The sequence below is a fragment of the Gambusia affinis genome, linkage group LG01 (genome assembly GCF_019740435.1).
Source record: "Gambusia affinis linkage group LG01, SWU_Gaff_1.0, whole genome shotgun sequence".
NCBI classification, from domain to species: domain Eukaryota; kingdom Metazoa; phylum Chordata; class Actinopteri; order Cyprinodontiformes; family Poeciliidae; genus Gambusia; species Gambusia affinis.
The window spans coordinates 35,426,363-35,441,537 of NC_057868.1; the positions used below are offsets into that span (position 1 = coordinate 35,426,363).

General features: G+C 37.7%; 1 protein-coding gene across 1 annotated transcript; it reads right to left on the reverse strand.

The window, feature by feature from the left end:
- Positions 1 to 505: 505 nt before the first annotated feature.
- Positions 506 to 13,705, reverse strand: gpkow (G patch domain and KOW motifs). Its single transcript, XM_044112256.1, has 11 exons — positions 13,485 to 13,705; positions 13,195 to 13,355; positions 12,972 to 13,117; positions 8,803 to 8,909; positions 6,026 to 6,230; positions 5,212 to 5,344; positions 4,337 to 4,508; positions 3,532 to 3,652; positions 2,068 to 2,137; positions 786 to 871; positions 506 to 703 (listed from the first exon to the last, which is right to left on the reverse strand). Exons 1-11 carry the CDS (start codon positions 13,694 to 13,696, stop codon positions 575 to 577), a joined length of 1,542 nt encoding a protein of 513 aa, XP_043968191.1. The 5' UTR covers positions 13,697 to 13,705; the 3' UTR covers positions 506 to 574.
- Between the last annotated feature and the right edge of the window lie 1,470 nt (positions 13,706 to 15,175).

Genomic DNA, 15,175 nt, shown 5'->3' on the forward strand with positions numbered 1-15,175 from the left:
GAGTTATCTGAAATTTAAAATCTTTTTCACTAGAATACAGGTCAAACAGAAACAGAAACTTTCCATAACAGAGAGAAGAAAATGCATCCAAACTATTTGGACTATTTTTATTTTCACGGTGTAATAAAGTAATAAATAAAGTAATTTAGTTTGGTCGTCTAAATGGTTATAAAGGGCCGTTTTCATGTGCAGTCCAATCTTTGAATTACACAAGAAAAAACAGATAAATCGATTTTCAGCAAGTTTCTGCACTAAACTGAAGAATATTTAAATATTCAGAGGCTCCGTTAAGGTCCATGTCAATATACTGGTTTGCTAATTTACTGCGAGGGAACGCAAAAGAAAAACTTTTGTCGTAAGCATTTTATTTTTAGATGTGTGCATCCATGTTGTAAATATGTTTTATATTAAATATTGACTTTTTTGTTGCTACTACAACCATCTCTGGCCATAATAATAAATTTCAACATCACCCGAACAAACAAGTCCAGATGTGAATTTTTTAAATATATTTTTATTAAAAAACATTACATGATTTAAAGGTTACATCTGAACATTACAAATAAGCCTGAGATTAGTAATCTGAGGCTCCCACATAGTGACAAATGGAGTCGTAATCCAGAGTGAATAATTTCTCCTCGTATCTCTCGAGCTGCACCATCGCTCTGCATTTGTTCTTATCCCGCTGAAGAATACGGCCGACCTGATCCGACAAACGAAGATCAACCAATCAATCAATCAATCAATCACATTCAGACCAGATAGAAACGAAACCCTCTGCTCACCTGTCCTCTGTGCTCGCCCAGGACCACCATCACAGCGTCGTACTCTCCTTTTGGGACGATGGTTTCCAGCATGTTCTGCTTCACATCTGCCAAAGAGAGACGCTTAATCGCTAACCTAATTTAGAGCGGCCGTTTCCATAGCAGCACTCAGGAGCGGACTGATCATCCGGTCATTATTCTGCTGCTTTTTTATGAAGGCTGGAGGCTGATGATTATTTTCACTTCATACCGACAAAATATTAAGAGGTGACGGCAAGAAAATGACATTTAGAAGCTCAGTAAGTGCAGGATTTTAAATGACAAACCAACAAAAAGTAAATAATTGCTTAGTGTAAGGAGAAATCTGAAAAGTGTGGATCTAATTTGCTTGTGGAGAGGTTATGAATACTTTTGCTAACGCTTGTTCATGATAAGAGAAAAAGAAAAATACAAGCACTGTTTGCTTAAGTCAAAGGAGTGAAAAACTTCCAACATTTCATATTTTCAGCAGCTGTGGTTTGATTTCACTCTGCACTGAGTCAAATAGTCCAAACTATTTAAAAAAAACTGTTCTCCTCCTCGCCTGTGGTGGCGCTGCAACAAGAACAACAGAAGGAAACGACACAAAAACCTCTGAAGAAGAAATGAGCGTTATTTCCATTTTCAGGAAAATAACAAAACAGATGCAGAGCTTTCAGATCTCAAATAATGCAAAGAAAACAAGTTCATATTCATTTAGAAACAACAATACTGATGTTTTAACTCAGGAAGAGTTCAGGAATCAATATTTGGAGGAAAAACAGTCGGTTCAGTGCAGTGGGGTCTTAATTTTTACCAGAGTTGTTATTTTGGGTCATTGGACTCAGTGCAGTGTGAAAGCAAACCTCACCAGATGAAAAATGTAACAAATGTTGCAACTTTGGCTCCAAATCCAATCAAACCTGCTGAACTATCAGGGGTGAAAACAACCTAAGAAAATGGAAACGAGGTTTGAACTGCGAGTGTTTAAACACGTCAAATTTATCATGTTACACTTGGAATCCAAATTTGTAGCTTTTACATTTTCTAACACTACCAACAACTTTAAAACTCTTCCTAAAAGGTAAACATGGTTCACACTGAGGTCTAACTGGAGACTGAGGCTGTTTTAACCACAAGACATCCGTAATGAATTAAACTAAACCGGCTGAGTAATAGCAACTTTATTTTGATGCTGCATAAACGGATAAACACATTTTGCCCACAGGGAACGCCCGAGAACAAACCTACACAAAATGAGCGAGAGATTTCACGGCTGACTCACCGTCTAGCAGTCTTCCCTCTTCAGTTCGACACACGCAGGTAAACGGCGTCAGGACATCCTCCACTCGCATCTGCAGGGAAGTGAGACCGAGTTCAGAAACAATCCTGACTTTACTGGGATTAAACAACAAATAGTTGGGAAATATTTCCAATTGCCTAAAACCCAGATAGTCACGGCGCAAAAGCTCAATGTTTTTTTTTATATTAAGCCATAAGAATCGTGTTGGTTAAGCAGCAGACTGCAGGCTGGTTACCTCAGCAGATAGCCTTACTAACACTATGAAGAACATAATGACAAAATGCAAAATGTATAATATTCTGCTGACTTAAAGCTAAATTAAATGGCTGTTTATGCTACATTTCTGCTTAAATCTTCACACAAAATCCAAATTATAAATGCAAATGCTACAGAAGACATTATTCGAGAAGCACTGACCAGACTTTTTATATTTTCATATTTTCTCTGAATTTATTGGATTCAGATTTTCTTTTCTAAGCTTCTGGAGCAAAAAAACAGAAGAAAAATGCTTTAGATGTGGCTTAGATTAACTCAGAAAGGGAAATAATTACACATTCATTAATATTTATTCATCCAATAATATGCTGCTAATGAGGACTGAGACGATTAATCACAATTGATTAATAAATAATCGTCAACTAATTCAGTAATTGCACTTAGTTAATTAAAAAAAGGACAGTTATTGAAAAGAAAAACACATTCAGAGAATTAATTAAGCCAAAAAGGCACAAAAGTGTAAATAGATTTAGCATTTAGGATAAAAACACTTTGGCAATAAAAAAAAAAAAATTGGCACATTCTACAATTTTTTAATTTAACCACTTCGGTGTTTTTATACAATATTAGAAATACTTTAAACGTTCTTGGGTTTAACATATTTACAGTCAAAAGTGTTTTTATTCTAAATGCTAAATCAATAACTAAAGATTATTTTAGTAAGATAATCTTTAGTTGCAGCTCTACAGCAAATCTTTCTATGTTTTTTATATTGACTTCAACAGAAATAACATCAAATTACATGTTTATAGGTGGAATTTATTAATTTTGATGCCTCTAATAATGTTTGTTTGTTTGTATTCATTCAAGGCAAAACTGTCAGATTTCCACGTTGAAGTTGTGATAATCAAGATGTTGTTTTGTTTTTGCAGCAGAAGTAGAAATAATTGTTGATTTCTGCTGGTTTTTTGTGTAAATACAGTTAAAACCTCTAGTTGAAGGTTATAGCATAACAGAAGAAGTAAGACCATATTTAGTGGTATAAAACATTGATTCTCTTTAAAGTCTGTGTAAATAATGCTGATTACGTTTGGATTTGTTAGCAAAGCTGCTACTGTGAGCAGCAAAGACAACCGTAAGTGGGAAGCCGGTGACAGAGTCAATAATCACGTTCTCAGCTTCAACTTCACAGCATTGAGCTCCAAAGAAAAGCAGCCGAGGCTTCGCTACCTTTGAGTTGTAGTACTGGCCGCCTTTAAACGCCTTGTCTATGAAGCGGACTTTCAGGTCCCTCTGGAGCCAGGAGGGAGGAGCTGAAGCCTGCCGCGCTTCTTTCACTGGTGGCTTATCTCTGCACAGGAACAAATCAAGGAATTAACGGTGACCTACTGAGCAAAATTCACATCTGACGTGTTTTTTTATATTTATTTGGGTCTTAAATGCTTTAAAAAAAACAAAACAAATCCTTAAAAAATAACCGACAGACATTTTTGGCAGTAAGTTGATATTTTTTGGAAAATGAGACGTTTCAAAAACCTGCAGATCAGCAGGTGACCTCAGCAGTTACACTGTTACCTAGCAACCCCAGCAGAACTCTGCCCGTTACCTAGCAACCCCAGCAGAACTCTGCCCGTTACCTAGCAACCCCAGCGGAACTCCGCCCGTTACTTAGCAACCCAAGCGGAACTCCGCTCGTTACTTAGCAACCCCAGCTGATCTCGTTTGGTCAGCTGGTTTTACCGCTCCATGCGCTGTACAATGGCTGCTGGAAAAGGCAAGTGTTTTGTTGTAGACTCACTATCCAGAAACCATTTGCTGCATCGGGCTATTGGTCGTGCAGGAGGCTCTACGAATGCTTCTCAAAAATGTACGGCTGCATTTGCAGCCGTTTTCACTTGGGAGTGTAAACGACTAAAATCTCATTATCCAAGGACGATTTTATGCAGAAAATGTAATGAACATGTTTTGTAACATGCTGGCCTGTTCAAGGAATCATAAGAGGAAACTGTGCGAGATGATTAAAGTGAAAACGTACCGATCTTGACTTGATTCTCTGTGTTTCCTCTTCCTCTCGTCTTTTCCTTCCTCCCTTTCAGATGACTTGTGTTTGACTTTGTCACTACTGCTGCTCTTTTCTTTCTCCTCAAGCCTCTGTCGCTCCTTCTCCTTCTCCTTCTCCTTTTCTTTGTGGGCCTTACTGAGCCGGCCTGTGAGTTGGGTCGGACAGAACCATTAGTTCTCAATAGATTAGAATAATGATTAAAGAACAAGCCTAACAATTCAATTCAAAAAGACTTTATTGGGGGAAATTAAATGTTTTAACTCTTATTATCTACGTTTCTTCAAAGTAAAAGTTGTAAAAAAGTAAATTCTTACTTTTGTTGCTGGGAATAAATTAAAACATTTTACAGACTTTAACAATGGAAAATCAGTCATAAAAGGTAAATAAATGTAAACATTACCTAAAATGTAAAATATCACATGTATTATTTATTACTGTGCAGGAAAAAGAGAAAATAATAATAACTTTGTGTTTTTAATTGAGGTCAATTTTGGCCCTGATGTTCACCGTCTAGGAAAACTAGTTCTAGTTTTTCATTACGTTTTACTGTTTCTACATTGGATTTCCTGAAAACAGGATTGTTTTATTATTGTGATGCATCTGCAGCGACATTTAAAAATTTTTTAAAATAATAACAATAATAAAACGAGTAAAAAGTGACACTGTTTTCATTAGTACTGTAACTTTTCTGTTGTGATATTTAATTTTTATTCTTTTGTATTATTATTATTATTATTATTATTATTATTATTATTGTTTCTCTTCTCATTGTCTTTTTGTTTTATTAGCTCTTTGTTGCAGTTTTGAACCTGTTTTTTGGTTCTGAATGCTTGACACTGAATACTCACTGAGGTCTTTGCTGTATTTCTCGTATTCTTTCCTCTCGACCAGTTTAACTCCGTACTGGCTGAGTGTCACCGTCTTTCCGCCGATGGCGAGCTTTACCACGACTCGAGCGTTGTCTGCGTCTACGCCTTCAATCTGCCGCACAGAAACAAAAACTCATCAGACGTTTTTTATGTGAATTAGAGAAACGTTCAGGACTGAACCGATTTATTGGCGCTGATTTCCTTAACCCTTTGAGTTCTAAGTTTCAAATCGCTGCCTGAATATTTTTGCTTATTTTAATTGCACAAAGTTCTTTAAATGTTCTGTGAGTAAATATATTTGCCCATTTATCCATAACAACTGGAACTTTCAATATTTAGCAGTTAAGTGACCTTTGGATTAATTTCACTTTTTACAAAGTAGAAATTACCGTAATAACCCGATATTGGCTGGAAAGTGCAACGTCTCTCCTTGCAGAAGGAGTTGGAATTTTTCAGACAGTGTGAGAGAATTACGGTACTGCAAATTTGATTGGATCGTCGCCGCTACGTTCGGTCTGGAAGGGTTAAATTTGGGTCAGCAGATAGTTGCATGTGAAGCTGATGTTTTCTAGCTCAATCAGCCGTCGTCGTCTTCCTCTGCTCTCCTGTTGGAGACGTTTTACTGGCAGACCGGCTCGCCAGCTCATGTCTGCACATCGTCACCCCACTGTTGCCAACTTAGTGAATTTCTTCATTTATCACCATTTCAAGCAAAAAACTATTTTATCGTCCAAAATCGGAACCAGCAGGTCAGGATTTTTCAGGAAACTGCAATCGGTGCGCCGAGTTTTACTTTGCCGTAAAGGTCCTTGTGGGCCCCGGATCCCACCAGAACGCAGCCTCCAGGAGCCATCGCCAGCTCCTCCTGCTTGCTTTGCTCCTCGCCCGGCTTCGGCGGACGCTGGCGCTTGCCGGGCTCCAGATCCTTTATGGCCGATCGATCGGCGCCGAGGCCCAGGCCTTTAGGACGGAGCTGATGTTCGATTGGCTTCACGTCTCTGTGGGCGAAAGCGATCGATCAATGAACAGAGACCTGGACATGTGCAGGATTTAAATCAGACGCCGCTTCGCTTTCACACGTTCCGTTGGTCAGAGCTCCATTTGTGGTTTCACTTTATTTTTTATTAAGAAATGCAGTGATCAGTGCGAGAAAATAAAATTAAATGTAGATTTCTGAGGATTGCTGAAGGTTTTGTAAGCCTGTCGCAATAAGCCATAAATCAAAAAACACATAAAAAATTAAATAACTGCCACCAAAAATTAGAAAACAAAAATCTCCAGTCTGGTAATAAGGAGACTTCATAATTAATTTTATTTGTTGTTTTGTTTATTTATTTTTGGACAAATGTTCATTAAATTTTAACGTTTATTGATCTTTGGTACTGGGTTCTTGTATTATTATGCCGTATTACTTGAAAATAATAATATATTATTATCACAACAATCAAAGTATCCATTAAGCACATGATGGATTAAAATGAGCCCAATTGTTTCTTTCTTTTCCCTCTTTCTACCAAAAAACTGGATAACAAAAGTTCTCAGTCTGATTTGGTCTCAACTGGCTCCTTTTAAAGGAAAATTTGATTTACAGACTTTATAATTTTATTAGAGGTTTTGTTTATTTATTTTGGATATTTAAAATGTCTTCCATTTCCAGCGTTAAATGTTCATTTGAGTTTAAAGTTTATTGTGTTCCTGCATTATTATGCCATTACTATTATACTGATTTATCATTTATCACAGTAACGTCTGGGACAATTTAATGTCCAGTAAAATTTGCTATTGTGACAGATCTATGTATGTAAAGCACCAATTAATTATAAATAAGCTAAATTAAAATAGTAAAACAAAAAAATTTTGATTAAATTCCCTGAAAAAAAAAATCCTTAGTAGATTTAGAGAAACCAGAAAACGAATCTGGAAGGAGAGAAAAAAACAAAACAGAAGAAAATAAAGGACTGGATGGCTGAGATCGTCGAGCCCTGAGGCAGCGGCAACAAAAATAGAGACGGGTGTGGAGCAAATCTCTGCCAGCGCTCCAGAACCGCGTCAGGCATCCAGAGAGAACGCCGTTTGTTGCTACATCTATAAATACAAACACAAACCAGCGCCAGAAAACTAAAACACACAAACTAATCAGGCTGGCTGTTTATGTTGCACTAATGTTGGTACGGAGGTTTATTAGTGACCAGAGCGCGAATAATTTGGTCATTAAAAACATCATTTCTGTAGAAATGAGCGCTGCCATCCGGAAGAACGCTCAAAAAATAAATAAAATAAAATAAAATAGAGTCTGAACAGCAAAACTCTGAAGAAAAGAAGAAAAAGATTTTTAAAAACTGCAGCTGTCTGCTGCAGGTCAGAGGTCAAACTCATTTTGGGTCATATCAAAAATCTGAATGTTCATAAAGGGCCGGTTACGCCAGAATATATGGAGGAAACCATTAAACTTTTAAAATATTAATAAAAGGGGCGTGCTCTGGTGGTGTAGAGGTTAGCGCGCCCCACGTTTGGAGGCCCTCAGTCCTCGACGCGGCCGTCGCGGGTTCGATTCCCGGACCCGACGACATTTGCTGCATGTCTTCCCCCTTCTCCTTCCCCCTTTCCTGTCAGCCTACTATGATAAAAGGGACACTAGAGCCCACAAAAAGGACCCCCTGGTGGGGGAAAAAAAAAAAAAAAAAATTTAATAAATACATGTTTGTTTCAGCATTCAGTTTTCAGGAACTTTCCAGGCCATCCAGGATTTTGTGACTGATTTTTTGCAATTAAAATCCTAACTTGTGTGGGTCTAATTTATAAATATTTGTAAGGCATTTTTAGGACATTTGCACTAATGTATGATGCAAAATGTGACTTTTTACTAATCGCCGTATCGACCGCTGTCAGGCTATATAAGTTGACATTACGGGCTGCGGCAGCACTCACTAAACTTAATGTTTTGGCCATTTTTGAGAAAGAATTTCAGTACAAATCTGAAAAAAATTTGAGTCTGTTGATTTTTGTGAGACATAAAATGTTAAAGTGATAGAAAAAAAACAAGATTAAAAACAACAATAATATAAATAAGACAGATTGGACTCAATATTTAAAATGAGTCGCATAAATTTTTCAAAAATGTACATAATTTGCATTTAAAAAATAAATACTGACTATTTACAATACAAGGTTTCCCCCAGAAAACTTGCTAAGTCCAGTGGTTGGGCAGTCATTAAAAAATGTTTAATGTTGACAGGAAATCTGAAAATATCACTTGGTAATTATACGTTATTGAAAGATTAATACCTGAACACCAACTATAAAGTCTAACAAATGCAAACATTTTAAAAAGACTGAAATAAATAAGCAATGCTTGGCCTGGTGGGGGAACAAGTAAAGCCTGGTGGCCCGCCAGGCTGATGATGCACTGGGGGAAACCCTGCAATACTGAAAACATCATAAATGTTATTTAGAAACGAGTAAAAACGGAGCAGATGGAACAGTTATGGTTATAAACTGTGTATCCAAACGAGATTGTGAGATTTTTAAAAAGTGTTAGATTTTTATTATTACAGTAAATCTGTCACTTACTGTTTAAATGTCCGTCCGATTCCCTCTCCTTTCTTCCAGCCCATTCCTTTCAGCATAGCGAGTCCATAAGCCTCAACAGGAACGCTCTCATAGTCTGCCTCCGTCGACTGAAAGAAAAGACAAATAAAAACTAACAATCAGACAAATCAACACCGTCCTGCGTAGCAACTAGCTACATCTACGTGAGCAACTTCTTAGAAAAAGTTTACTTTTGGCACACTGTGCTTTTTACTTTTACTTGAGTCATTTTATTAAGAAGTAATTCTACTCTTGAGTAAATTTTCTGGATTTTCTACCAACTGAGTGAAAAACAAACATGTTTTAACCAAAATTTCACCGGACTCAGACACACATCTACAGCTTCTGCTCAAGTTTCAAAAGGTTTTTTATTGAAAGAAACTGATTTAGAAAAATTATTTTGCCTGATTTTATTTTTTTGTTAATTCCATAAATTATTGTAATTTTAAAATAACAAGATTTCCACTTAACTTTATATTTTGATCCAACTGATGATGTAATTTTTAAATATTAAATGTTTGATCATTTGATCAGCTACTCAGTACTTCAGTAGATTTTTTTTACTCTTGAGTAATTTCTTGGACGACTACGACTGTTTACTTTTAGTTGTTGAAGTTTTGCTAATTTTGTTACAGTTGTCAGGTACTGTGGTCGACCCTGAACCTCAGATATTGGTATCGGAGCTGAAAAAAGCTGATCGGTTCATCCCTCATTGGAAGTTTACATAAACTTTGGAGGGGCTGCACAGTGGCACAGTTGGTAGAGCTGTTGCCTTGCAGCAAGATGGTCCTGGGTTCGATTCCCAGCCTGGGTCTTGCATGTTCTCCCTGTGCATGCGTGGATTCTCTCCGGGTTCTCCTGCTTCCACACAGAGTGTGTGTGCATGGTTGTGTCTGTCTCTGTGTTGCCCTGCGACAGACTGGTAACCTGTCCAGGGTGACTCCGCCTCTCGCCCGAAACGTTCGCTGGAGAGGAACCAGAACCTCCCGACCCTTCTAGGAACACCAACTATAGAAAATGGATGGATGGATGTAAACTTTGGAGTTCTGAAACCGCAGCTGCTGAGAGAGAGAAGCAGCTTGTAATGTGGTTTTCACTCAGCCGTTTGGCCCCGGGCCGTCACACTCCGATACCCTCATCTCCTCTGGAGGTTCTCCTGCGAGGCTGGCCGGCAGGCAGTCCACCCTGACACAGGAGGCGACATCAAAACGGGCCCAGGCCGCCGTGACTCGGGCGTCCTGGCCTCTTATGAAAGCAAACAGAGCGATGTGATTGGCTGCCCTCATGTCTCTGGGGAGAACGCTGACGCCCGTCTGCTAGCGAAGCCGTGCTGTACTGACAGTCATCGGTGCAACTGTATACGCATGCAGCCATGTCAGGCCACTCAGCACTTTCACACACTCAAATTTCAGCTGCCAGTCGACTCCAGGAGACATTCTGTACCGTCAGGAACTTCAAGCTACATAAACCCCTGAATCAGAGATTGTATCGTGATGTTCATATCGTATTGTAAAACGGTTTGAGGAAACTTTAATCAGTCCCACAACAAAATTAAGAACTTTTCATGCATTTTTAAGGCAAGACTTTAAACTTTTCCAGCACTTTGAGGTTAAAAGCTATAAAAAATTGAATAAAAGGCAGTTTATTGATTACATAATAATATTTAGGGGTGCAACGATCGGTGATAATTTCCTTAATTTTGGGAGTTCGATGATCTCTTACATGTGAAGCTGATCTTATCCACAGATCTTATTCACCTCAGCAAAGACCTAAATAATCAGCCACTGTCCTCTTCTGCTCTGCAGCGAGAGACGTCTGACTGACAGACCGGCCACCGGGTCATGTCTGCACACTTTCAGTTAAGAATAGTCACTCCACTGCTGCCAACTCAGCGACTTTCCTGCTTTATTTAGCAAAACCCCCCAAAAAACTGGTATCGTCCAAAATCGGAATCGATAGGTAATCGGCAATCGGCCAGAAAACTGCAATCAGTGCAACCCTAATAATATTTATTACTGTTAATAATAATGTACTGAGATAGTAGTATTGATAGTCTACAGTATGGACAAAATGAATCAAAGTATAACAATATTTTATGGTTGGAAAGTGCTGCTTACACACTAATCCAACAAAAAAAAAAAAAAAAAAATATTGGACAACCTTTAAATTCAATTTACACAGATCAATAAGCCATTGAGAAGTTAGGAATAATACACATTTGTTACACTGAAACAAAACAAATTGTGTTCAGGTAAATGAACTTCTTGCTCAGATTCAATGCTTTATCTCAGTATAGAAAGAAAGTTACTAAAAATTTCTGGCCTTTAGCAAACAGAAATAATTTTGGTAATTTTAACTGAAACAAATGTTTGGTTTCCTTTAACTTCAGACAGTGAGAGAAAAAAAGTCTTTTTATTAGATGTGTGAAAATATCTTGGTTGAACTGTAAATAATGTTTCTAAATTTAGGTTTATTATCAAACATTTGATTGCACTTTATGCAAAACTATGCACTTTGAGTATCAAGAACTTTCAAAGACTTTATACCGAAATCAAGCACTTTCCAAACCTTGAAAACACCTAATAGAAATTCAAGCATTTTCAAGGATTTCAAGCACCGACTGACAAACCGATTGAAACTCTGTGTCTGCAGAAAGCACTCACTGCTCGGCTCCGTCGCAGGGAGAAAACAGCAGAGATGGAAAGGCGAAGCTCTCAATTTAGCGCTTCAACCCACCATATGGTCATAAAATATGGATCATAAACGAAAGAACAAGATCCTGAATACAAGTGGCTGAAATTATCTTCCTGCTTAATGTGTCTGGACTGAGCCTTGCAGATAAAGTGGAGGAGCTGCTGCTCCTTCTAGTCCATGAGACCCTGAAGTGACGTGCTTCTATATTGTCTTATTGCCAAACATCTTACAAGCTGGGATTTTTAAGCAAAAGAATTATAACTCTGGAATAAACGCATAAAAGCAACAAGCTGCTTTCAAATCGTCTGTTAACAGCAACCAGTTTTGCTATTGCTGATTAAAACATGTATTGATTCTCAAAATCGCATCAATAGATCGATTTTAAATAGAATATCAGGGTCGTAGGTCATGTAGTCAGGGTCTGACAAATTGTTTATGTCTAAATGCCGCACTTTTCAAGACTCAAATTTCCAGAGGATGGATGGAAACCAGGTCTACACAAAGGGACAGGAAATAACATCTGAAACTACAACACATTTTAATACAATATTCCATACTTCTCCTTAATCCATTACTTCAAAAACTTCAGAATCAATTTTAAAGGGGATCTATTATGAACAATTCATGTTTTGCTTCCATTTGTGTCTCATCTGCTTCAAATGCTTAAAAAGAAAACCACTTAGCTGTTTCAGGTGTTTTTTGGTGTCTAGAAAATGAGCCTTTTCAAAATTCTCCCAAATTTAAGATCACAAATCAGCAGTTACTTCCTGTCACCTAGCAACCCCAACACCTTTGGTCAGCTGGTTTTATGGCTGCTAGAAAAAATAAGTGTTCTGTTGTTGACTTATCAATCAGAAGCCACTTGCTGTACCCTTGTTGGTTGTGCAGGAGGCTCTACTAATGCTTTACCCCATTAACTGTCACCCCAAATACTGTCATATGTAGGTCAATGGGGACACCGGCGTCCTCATGGCAGTTAAAGGTAAATGGACTGAACTTATACAGCACTTTTCCAGTCATTTTGACCACTCAAAGCGCTTTACACTAGAGTCACATTCACCCATTCGCACTCACAAACACACACCCATTCATACACCGATGCGCAGATCGGTAGGCAATTTGGGGTTAAGTGCCTTGCCCAGAGGCACATCGACATGTGGCAGGAGGAAGCTGGAATCGAACCTACAACCTTCCGATTGCAAGACGACTACTCTACCATAGAGCCACAGTCGCCCTCGAACTCCCAAAATTAAGGAAATTGTCACCGATCGTTGCACCCCTAAATATTTTAAAGGGTTAAAGTGACAAGGGGCCCTAAACAGCTCATTCTGAAAGGAGCTCAAAACAGATTAAAATCTCAAGATCTAAGATTGATTTTGTTTTGTATAGGACATAGACTGATCCTAACCTGCTCAAGAAAGTATAGTAGGTCACCTTTACCACTTTCCCCTACTCACAGATTCAGGCCGCAGGTCCACCTTGACACGGTCTCCATCCTCAAAGCCCTCTGGCATTTTGTTTTGCATCAGCAGTGGGATGGAGAGGTTGAGGCTCCCCTCTGTCTGAGGCCCATTCTCCCACAGTTCAAGCTGCCTTCGTGAATCTAAAAGCAGAAGAGACTCATGACGAAACTGATGCTCTCATTCATTGTCCACCAGGTTGTCTTCCTCCCATCCACACCTTCGATCAGCTCTTTCACAGCCTGAGACTCCACAGAATCCCCATCCTGCTCCGCTGCCTCCGGCTTCCCGTTCCCATCCCCGCGCTGCCCCGCTCGGCTCCAGCGGTTCTTCTGGATCAGGGGGATGATGAGCTCCTTGGGCTTCTCTGTTGGTTTTGAACTGCAAGAATACACGAATTAGAAAAGATCATTTAGTTAATTGGTGTCCTCAAATTACCAAGTAACGTAGAATTTCAAACGTGACAGTTAAGGTGTCGGCTTAATAGTAGCATTAGCACAACGAGGGCACCTCTGTAATTCATTCCTGTCAATTCCGGTCAAATAATCTTTTTCAATTTTAGCAGTCGGTTTAAATTTATGAGCAGTTTTAGTGAAACCAAATGAGACTGCCGCTGTTTTTCTCTCTGTTTGCTCATCTGAAATAACAGCTTTGCTAGCAATCGTATCTTCTCCGTGCGATGCCATTTTTGTTTGTAGAGGAAATGAACGAGAACGGTGCATTCTGGGAGCTGTAGTGCATTCTCTAAATTTAAAAAACTCTTACTGTATGAACTCACCACATGTCCCATAATGCACTGCAGTTATAGGCGTGTTTACGTTCTGTTCCACTTATACGTTCAGGTTTTACCGTAGATCAACAGAAAAAACTTAATAATAATAATAATAATAATAATAATAATAATAATAATAATAATAATAATAATAATAATAATAATAATAATATATTATATATCTATTATTATAACAAAAATGTAATCTTTTTTTCATCTTTTTACATGTTTCTCATTCTCGAATAAAAATTAGAATAGTAAGAAATTAAATCTATATGGTGCTTTTTAGGACACTGAAAGAATCTCTACATAGAAAAATAAAATAATAAAAATAATACATTTATGTGAATATATATCATTTGTACTATTTCACTTTTTTCATATATATGTAAATCCATATAGAATTATTTAACAAATTAGGATATTTTTCAACAGTTAATTTATTTCAACAACTCAATTCCTGAAGAGAGACATCTTATGTAGATTAACTACACACAGACTGATTCTTTAAAAGCTTTTATTTTTGTTACTTAGGATTATTTTCTACTTACATAGTGGCAGTTTCTGATATGGGCGACATGGACAACCACCCAGGGCGGCATCTTATGGGGGGCGCCTACCTTCAGTTTGCTATTCTTCCACTCTTTTTTCAGACTCTGGGAGCTTTATTTCCAAACAATAATAATGGTGACAAGACAAGTGTAGACAGTTTTATTTGGACAGCATATTTCAGCAACAAACATTACATCACAGACAACTTTGGACTACTGAGCACCAGTCTAGTCCTTTTTATCAGTAGTATATCTTAATACAGGGAATGCCACAGTTTTAGCCATGTCCGGGGTTACATTTCTTCCTCCCACACAATTTTCCATTGATTTTTGTACAGTTCTATAAACAGCCAGGTTCTTTAGCAGTTTTGTGGATTGGCTCCTTTTGGAAAGTGTCTGTGACTCTCTGCTGAAAACCTTATAAACCTTCCACATGTTTATAAGGGTTGCATCATGGCCATTACATGACATATCTGTTTTACAAAAAATTTTATTGGTTGTATGTAAAAATTCTAATGATCTCAGAAATGCTATCCAGATTCTATTAGCTATATGCGATAATTATCCGTGCTAACAGTTTAATACATACATTAATCTCAGCATTCTTTAAGATGATCACTTTTAGAAATAACATTCCTTTTTAGTAATATTCTAATTTGGTACTGATTCAGAATAAGGCTTCTTACAAATTTTTAATGTTATCTGTCAACACTTTACAAATTATTAATAAGTCTTTATCATCTAGTAACTATGGGCAAGAAAGAGAGAAAATTGACCAGTTTCTTGCCAAATCTGTTTACATGTGTATTTTATGTAGAGTTTTTAAATCAAACATTTCAGACAAACATTTAAGCACATTCAGCATTTGTAACCATAAT

Coding starts and splice junctions, on each gene's coding strand:
- gpkow (XM_044112256.1), bottom strand. CDS start 13,696: ATGCACCGTTCTCGTTCATTTCCTCTACAAACAAAAATGGCATCGCAC. Junction 872..2,067: donor AGAGGGAAGACTGCTAGACG/GTGAGTCAGCCG, acceptor TCTCTTTGGCAG/ATGTGAAGCAGAACATGCTG. Junction 704..785: donor TGGGCGAGCACAGAGGACAG/GTGAGCAGAGGG, acceptor TTGTCGGATCAG/GTCGGCCGTATTCTTCAGCG.